We start from the raw sequence: 8,215 nt of genomic DNA on the forward strand, positions 1-8,215 counted from the left end.
CATATTGATGCAGCAGAGAGCAATTATACACAAGCCTCCTCCAAGCCTCTAAACCCGCATGGGCACATGATTAGAATTCCATCGATGCACATGTTAAGTGTCGGACCTTAGACTGTGGTATTGATGTGTTCATCCAAGGGCCCGTGATCTCCAACTTTTGTGAGCCATTAGATCATGGGAAGATCTAATGGTTATAACCCAAGCGGTTGTCATCACCGCTGTTGGCATTTAAGTCCTGATGCCAATCAAATCTTCAACTCCCCATGGCCATTGGATCATATATGATCCCATGGACCATATATGATCCATTGACTCATATTCACCTCTTACCATGTAACTTGAAATACTTAGAGTGGAACCATTTTTGTCCACCAATGAGGAAGGAGAAAACATCCTCCATGGTTTTAATGCTAGAGCCTTCTCATTAGCCTGTAACTTAATCCAAATTCTTAAGGGCCTAATGCAAGAGGCCCTTTTTGAGCCCAAATTTCTCGTAATGCATGGAAAACTGACATCTTGGACCCACAACATCTTGGTGCAATTAAAATGGTATATGGACCCTAAGACAATGCTCATAGGCTTCAAAACTTCACAAACCATTTCATGCTATCATCTTACCAACTCTGTGGATACTTGAAACAAGGACAAGCATTTAAATTTTGAGACAAAAAAAAAACCCCACCAAAAGATGCAATCATTTTTGGACACTTTTAGCAATAGTAATATCGATGGTAATACCGATGCTATGGGAACTAAAACCCAATCCCATATTGTGTTGTGTTCATTCTTCTCTCCCATCCTTCATGGACATCTTGTCATGACCTTCATAGCTTGGAAGCACCTCTCCACAACTAGGGACAATGACCACATCTTGCAAGCATCCAATTATACGAGGTAGGTTGATTTTCTTTGGTTTTCTCTAGTTTTCCTTTCCTTTCCCCTTCCCCTTCCCCTTCCCCTTCCCCTTCCCCTTCCCTTTCCCTTCCCTTCCCTTTCCCTTTCCTTCCCTTCCCTTTTCCTTCCCTTTCCCTTACCCTTTCCTCCCCTTTCCCTTCCATTTCCCTTCCCTTCCCTTTCCCTTTTCTTTTGTTTTCTCCTAAGTTCTTTCTTCTCTTTTCTCCTTCTTCTATTTTTCCCTTTCTCTCTTCTCCCTTTCCTTCTTCCTCTTCTCCCTTCTATTTTTTCTTTCTTCTTATTTCCCCCTTTTCTCCATTTTCTCCCTTCCCTTTTTCCCTTTTCCCTCCCATAAATCTTCTCCTTCTACTTTTTCCCTCTCCTTTTTCTTCTCTCTTTTATTTCTCCAACTTTTCTTACTCATTCCCTCCCCCAATCTTCTAATCTTCCATTTTCCCCTCCCCTTCCCTTTGTTTCAAGCTATATATATGTTTAATTAATTAAATTTGCAATGCGTGTTAGGCTTTATGAACGTATGTGTTTAAGAAATAGGCTTGAAGCATATGCTTTCCCTTTCTTTTGAAATGAATGTGTGTTTAATAAGTTGAATTTGCAAAGCCTATAGGCTTGAAGCAAATCCTATAGGCTTGAAGCATTTGCTTCAAGCCTATATGCATATGCTTAAAGCTTAAAATCTTTATGCCCGGCTTGAAGCATATGCATAAAGCTTTAAGTCTTTAAACATATGCTTTATGCACATGCTTCAAATCTTTATGCATATGCTTTAATAAAGCTTTAAAGCTTTAAGCATATGCTTCAAGTCTATGTGCTTCCTTGAGGCTTCCCCTCCCCTTCCTTTTCTTTCAAAATGAATGTATGCATATGCTTGAATGTATGTTTTATGGACATAGGCTAAATTATGGCAAGATTTATTCAAGGGCAATGATACCAAGTAACATAGTGCTGAAGTGGATGGAGACTACACCATTGTGTTTCTTGACATCATCGCCTTGTCTAAAAACAAGCTGAAAACATGCTTGTTTACATAAAATGCATTCTCAATTTTATGCTTGTTTGAATAGAAATAGGCTTGAAGCATATCTATATCCATATGCTTAAAGCTTAAAAGTTGTATGCCCGGCTTGAAGCATATGCATATGCATATGTTAAAGCTTTATGCATATGCATAAAGCTTTAACGGCTTGAAGCATATGCATATGCATATGTTAAAGCTTTATGCATATGCATAAAGATTTAAAGCTTCAAGCATATGCATATGCATATGCTTCAAGCCTATATGCTTCTCGAGGCTTTTCCTTTATTTTGAAACAAATGTGTGTTTAACTAGTTGAATTTGCAAAGCCTATAGGCTTGAAGCATATACATATGCATATGCATATGAAGAAGGCAGATCTTGCTTGACGCTAGTTTTCTCATCCTCAATGCGCTCTCTACACTCTCTATCTTGGCGATCTCACTTTCCTTTACGTAGTTGTTACATTACACATTCCCATGAATGAATATGTTGTCCTGGAAATAATGTCAACTACCATTTTCCCGTATGAATTTGACATGGTTGATCAGTGAAAATTGATAAATTAAAAGGATTGGATCAAGGTTGCCACTAGCCAATATGACGAGCAAAACAGTGAGAAACGGATTTGTGGTCGCTTTTTGTACCAACAGAAGGTCTCCCTTTCAACATCTGAAACGACCTTTGACTTGCGGCTGGACCTTGATGTTGAATTGGTCGGCCGACATCTTGGTTACCACAAGTTGCCTACAATGCCTTTTTCTATGACCGTAAATGTGCATACTAACCTTGGAGATACCAATGCACGTGTCACAAAATTTGAATCTTGCAACCACCGCCACTGCCGCCTTTTCTAGGGAAATCTTATGAGAGTGTTTACACACTTGCCCGCCCGTGGGCATGACCAAGGCTCATGGGCGAGCAAGATTGCCCGCCCCTAGATGCATTTCCTGCATCTTGGGCACCCAACGATTTCGTCAAATCTCTCTTAGAAATCATTTACTTAGATTGTTGGTCAGAATTTGGTGGAGGTTGACGAACAGATTTGGGTCCATGGACTCCACGTACAAATCGATGGTCGGAATTTCGAGGAGGTTGACGAACAGATTTGAGTCCATAGACTCACGCACGACGATTTGTACTCATCAATCTTGATTAGATTTACGTCAACCGAGTCGAAATCAAAACAAGCAATCGCTGACACGCCATCACCCTTACCCACGTGCGCAGTCACTCAAACATAGAAATACAAACACATCTACCAGAAATCCTCGGAGAATAATTTGACTGCGTTCGAGGCTTTCAGTGTTTCCGCTTTACATTCAGCCCTTTGGAAACACCTTTACGTCGAAATTGTCTTGTTATCGTTCTCTCCTTTCTTGTGTGATAGTGCCGGTAATACTGTACTCTAGCTTCGTCAAGCTTTTCGAGTTTGAATCGTTTGTGGATGTGCAGATCGGTCCCTCTGCAAGGTCATGCAAAGTAGGTTGCACGGTGCTGTTGCTTGCGATCTTGGAGCCGTTTGTAAAATCCCCACCCCTGCGCAGCTGTTACTATGGACCCTTACAAGGTACGCGCGAAAACCGCCCGGCTTACGTTACAAGACTACGACGTAGACAAAGCTGGTTGCAATAATTCCTGATACAAGTTTTGATGCCCACACAGTTCCGTCCCTCCAGTGCATACAATTCTTCCTTCTTCACGACCAACTCGGGAGCTCCAGTATGGAACAACAACTCATCCTTGACGGTCGGCACCAGAGGTATAACCTCCCTCCCCTCTCTGTTTTCAATTTTGTGTTTTCTTTCAGAGCGTAATTTTGTACTTTTGGCGTCACTTTTTTCTTTCGGCAGTCGTTACTAGGCCATATCTTGTTGGATACTCTTAGAACTTGGACGACTTCGCTGTTAATCCGATGTGAGCAATCACGTTTTGCAGGCCCTGTCCTTCTAGAAGACTATCATCTAGTTGAGAAGCTTGCTCAATTTGATAGGGAAAGGATTCCGGAACGTGTGGTGCATGCCAGAGGTGCCAGTGCCAAGGGTTTTTTTGAGATGACACATGATATCTCACACTTAACGTGTGCAGATTTCATGCGTGCACCAGGTGTACAGACTCCTGTAATTGTGAGATTTTCTACTGTCATTCACGAGCGAGGAAGCCCCGAGACACTGAGAGACCCTCGTGGCTTCGCTGTGAAGTTCTACACTAGGGAGGTATGTTAGTTGAAGGTACTAATTTTTAGGAGGAAAGTTATGATACGATCATCGATGTGGACAGCCGCTCCTCTGTTTAATGTTTTAGTCAATCTACACAAAGGAAAAATGCACTCCTTTAAGAGACTTATAAATGGCATGTGTTTCTGTTTCCCAGGGAAATTTCGACCTTGTCGGAAACAACTTTCCAGTATTTTTTGTTCGTGATGGACTGAAATTTCCTGATATGGTGCACGCATTGAAGCCCAACCCCAAGACACACATCCAGGAAATATGGAGGATTCTGGATTTCTTTTCTCATCACCCTGAGAGTCTGCATATGTTCAGTTTCTTGTTTGATGATGTTGGCATACCTTTCAATTATCGTCACATGGAGGGATTTGGAGTAAACACATTCTCTCTAGTTGATAAAGCAGGAAAGGCGACATATGTTAAGTTCCACTGGAAGCCAACATGTGGTGTCAAGTGTTTGATCGGAGAAGAGGCTGTAATCGTCGGTGGGACAAATCACAGCCATGCGACCAAGGATCTTTACGATACGATTGCTGCGGGCAACTATCCAGAGTGGAAGCTGTACATACAAACAATGGATCCGGCTGATGAAGACAGATATGAATTCGACCCTCTTGATGTGACCAAGATCTGGCCAGAAGACCTCTTCCCTCTTCAGCCTGTTGGGCGTCTGGTGTTGAATAAAAACATAGACAACTTTTTTGCAGAGAATGAAATGCTTGCCTTCTGCCCAGCTATAGTCGTTCCTGGTGTGTACTACACCGATGACAAACTTTTGCAGACACGGATCTTCTCTTATGCAGACACTCAAAGGCATAGGCTAGGGCCGAACTATCTTCTGCTACCTGTTAATGCCGCAAAGTGTGCACATCATAATAACCATCATGAAGGGTTCATGAATTTCATGCACAGGGATGAAGAGGCATGTTCTTTTCCTTGCATAGACAACTGTTACTTTACAGATGATGCTTGAAACCTTTCTGAAGTTTTCTTTCTATTCAGGTCAATTACTTCCCATCTCATTTCGATCCAGTTCGCCATGCTGAAAGAGTGCCAATTCCAGTAAATGTTCTTACGGGTCATCGTGAAAGGGTAAATGATGTAGCTTTAGTTTAAGTTAAGTTGATGGGTTTGATCTTATTTCTCTCTTATTTGTAGATGATGAAAACTTTTATGTTGAGTTTGATGTATTGCTTAAAGATTCATAACAAGTTTGGGGTTGTAAATTCAAGAGCCTTTATCATGGTCCTTGCGTCAGGTGGTGATTGATAAGGAAAATAACTTCTCCCAACCTGGAGCAAGGTTTAGATCGTGGCCTGCAGACAGGTAAATACTTCAAGAAAATTATTTGTGACTATGGTGCATCATCAAAATGTTACTTGTTGAGTTATTTGGTTTAATATTTCAGGCAAGGGCGCTTTGTCAATATATGGGCAAATGCACTTTCTAATGCAAGGGTTACTCGTGATGTCCGTAATACCTGGTTGTCATACTGGTCTCAAGTGAGTATCGATGCTCTATGGACTTCAAGAATACTAGCCATGAAAGTTAACTCTCTATAGTCTTAATTGTACGTTGCTGACCTAGTTTTAAGTCCTATGTGAGTTGGAGCTAACTGTGCGTCATATATACAGGCCGACAAAACATTGGGTCAGAAAATTGCCGAACAGTTAAACCTAAAGTCAAACATGTGAAGCATTTGGAGAGTTCAAGGAGGCACAATTTAGGTTTTTGAATGTTTGAAACATTTTCATGGGTCATTGGACCCATGGTTTGCTAATTGTGTTAGCAGCTTCAGAGAATCAAACTATCAATAATTTGTTGTATATATAAGGAGTGTTCATGAGACCAAAGGACATTATGACAAGGTCTGAAACGTAATAAATAGTAGATTATGTTAGGCTAGGTGACATCTGCCTCCCCCCCCCCCCCAAAATGGTCTTACCTATTTAAACCCTTTTACAAGTAAGCTTTTTTGACAACTTTCCCCCACAAGGCATGTTCTTGTAATAACCACTTGGATTATCCACGTCCACAAGGCCGTCCACAAGCCATATTCATGTACTTCAAAAACTAATCACCGTTTGCATTAGCATCCATGGAGTTTGAATGTCTAGCCGTACTTTCAAAAGTCCAAAGCCCATGATATTGTTATGATGGTAATATTGTTTGTTTTTTCTTGTTGTTGAAGATTTATTAAACTCGTTGCAGGTGAGGGGAATTGACATTGTCATTACAATCATCTTCTTGGTGAAGATTCATGAAACTCATTGAAAGTGAGGGGGATCAACATTGTTACAGTTACAATGAAGTTAGAATAATTTTTAATGCATGCTACCATTTGTTAAAATTTCAAGTGTTACGATCAATTGTTAGGCCTTGCTTGCTTTAGCACTATCATGACTAATCTCAATTTTCAAAAGCACCACATTTGTAAATTTTTATAGTATATCTTGGACTTTTTAATTAGCTTTTAGGTTTGTTATTACCTCGTTATTACCAACCTCTTATATTTGGTGAAACCATCAGTCTTTAACACTCTCATACCTGAAATTACCAATAGCATACTAATCAACAATTTTGGACTTGTGTAAATTACTCTCAAATTACCATTTTCTAAGCGCTAGAGAAACAAGCTTAGTTTTGAAAACATATGGAAGTCTCTGTGAGGATAGCTACAAGAAAAGGCATCAAACTATTACAAAATTCCTACTTTAAATGCCCATTTTTAACTACAAATATAGTATAAGATGGAGATTATCTAAAAAGACGGTGTATATCTACACCCTTTTTTTGTACTAAAATACACCATTTAAATAAATAAAAATCATCTTGAGGATGGGTCATTGTTTGCTTGGGTGTAGCCATTTTTTGTGAGGTTCAAGGAATTTTTTGTATATAGGTATCTTGCATGACCCATAACTTATGCATTGCTCAACAGAATTCGGCAAACTGTGTCTTCAAGTTGTAGTAAACATTCCAAACTTGAACATGAGAGCAAAAAAGTATGGAATAAGGATTTGGAACGAGAGACCATTAAAGCATTACAAGCGCTACGTTGCATGTGAAGAAGCATGCATGCTGAAGACTATAGGACATAGCAATTTATTCCAGAAACATTAAAATTTTGTTCTATACATACATGAAACCAAGTAATCATTCAAAATTACACTACATGAGCTCCTCATCAACCCAAGGACACACCTAAATGAGAACATTAGGCATGGATTAACGGGCCTCCAATGTTGTGCTAAAGTGATGCATACCCATTTGAGGGCACGCTCCATAACTTTTTTTTGATTTGTTGAAAACCAAAACGGATTGAAAATTTGGAATCCAAACTAGTGGGACTACTGCATGGTGGTATTGGTATCTAGATTCACCCTAAAATGGAAGAAGTTAAAAAAGTACAATTTGTGCATGTGCAAAGATCCTTTAATAAATCAAACACTATTTATAATTTTGAATTGTTTCTTTTTCCATGCAATTGCTTGCTATATGGCTCATAAACATGCCAAAGGTCATTGCATTTCATAATACACAGCATCAAACCTGATAGCATGTCCTTTGGCCTATTTGTGTTTTGAAGCATTTTAGGCCACATTGCACTTGTTTGGGATATCCAATTCTACTGACGTGTATCGCCGGAGGAGGGGAAACCGACGAGCTGAAAATTTTGCTAGTCCCATGAATTTTGAATTTTCACCCCCCTCCCACCCATCAAATCTTGGAAGATTAAGTACCTGCAACCTGCCCCTGCCCTGCAAACGCCTTGCAACCCGCACGCACCTCGATGTGACCTTGCGTAAACTTTAGTTTGGCATTGTCTTCTTTTGGGTAAGTTTTCTTCTATTCTTTCCTTGCCTCACCAGCTAGCTTTCTTGGGTCTATTCTGGATTGGTTGTGGCCATGGCGTCAATGGCAACATGCAGCTCACCATGGCTTACAAGAGAAGCGGACAGAGGCTACGAGCTAGGAAAGTTGAAAAGCGTGGTCAAGGCACAAGGAACAAATTGTGGGTTGAGAAAAGCGCTGGCACGGTATCAAAATGGCAACGGAA

At 40.3% G+C, this 8,215-nt stretch overlaps 1 protein-coding gene across 1 annotated transcript; it reads left to right on the plus strand.

Moving 5' to 3' along the window:
- The first annotated feature begins 3,343 nt into the window (after positions 1–3,343).
- Positions 3,344–5,957, plus strand: LOC147899676 (catalase-3-like). The gene is made up of 8 exons (XM_087377901.1): positions 3,344–3,497; positions 3,593–3,689; positions 3,866–4,143; positions 4,301–5,077; positions 5,158–5,247; positions 5,414–5,481; positions 5,564–5,657; positions 5,790–5,957. Exons 1-8 carry the CDS (start codon positions 3,483–3,485, stop codon positions 5,847–5,849), a joined length of 1,479 nt encoding a protein of 492 aa, XP_087234027.1. The 5' UTR covers positions 3,344–3,482; the 3' UTR covers positions 5,850–5,957.
- The last annotated feature ends 2,258 nt before the right edge of the window (positions 5,958–8,215 follow it).

This window comes from Dipteris shenzhenensis, chromosome 8 (genome assembly GCF_047967505.1).
Source record: "Dipteris shenzhenensis isolate YYH24624 ecotype China chromosome 8, Dip_SZ_1.0, whole genome shotgun sequence".
Classification (NCBI taxonomy): domain Eukaryota; kingdom Viridiplantae; phylum Streptophyta; class Polypodiopsida; order Gleicheniales; family Dipteridaceae; genus Dipteris; species Dipteris shenzhenensis.

What these genes read in the sequence shown, in the direction of transcription:
- LOC147899676 (XM_087377901.1), top strand. An exon ending in TGAAGTTCTACACTAGGGAG is followed by an intron (nt 4,144 to 4,300) that starts GTATGTTAGTTG and finishes TCTGTTTCCCAG; the next exon opens with GGAAATTTCGACCTTGTCGG. An exon ending in TCATGCACAGGGATGAAGAG is followed by an intron (nt 5,078 to 5,157) that starts GCATGTTCTTTT and finishes CTTTCTATTCAG; the next exon opens with GTCAATTACTTCCCATCTCA.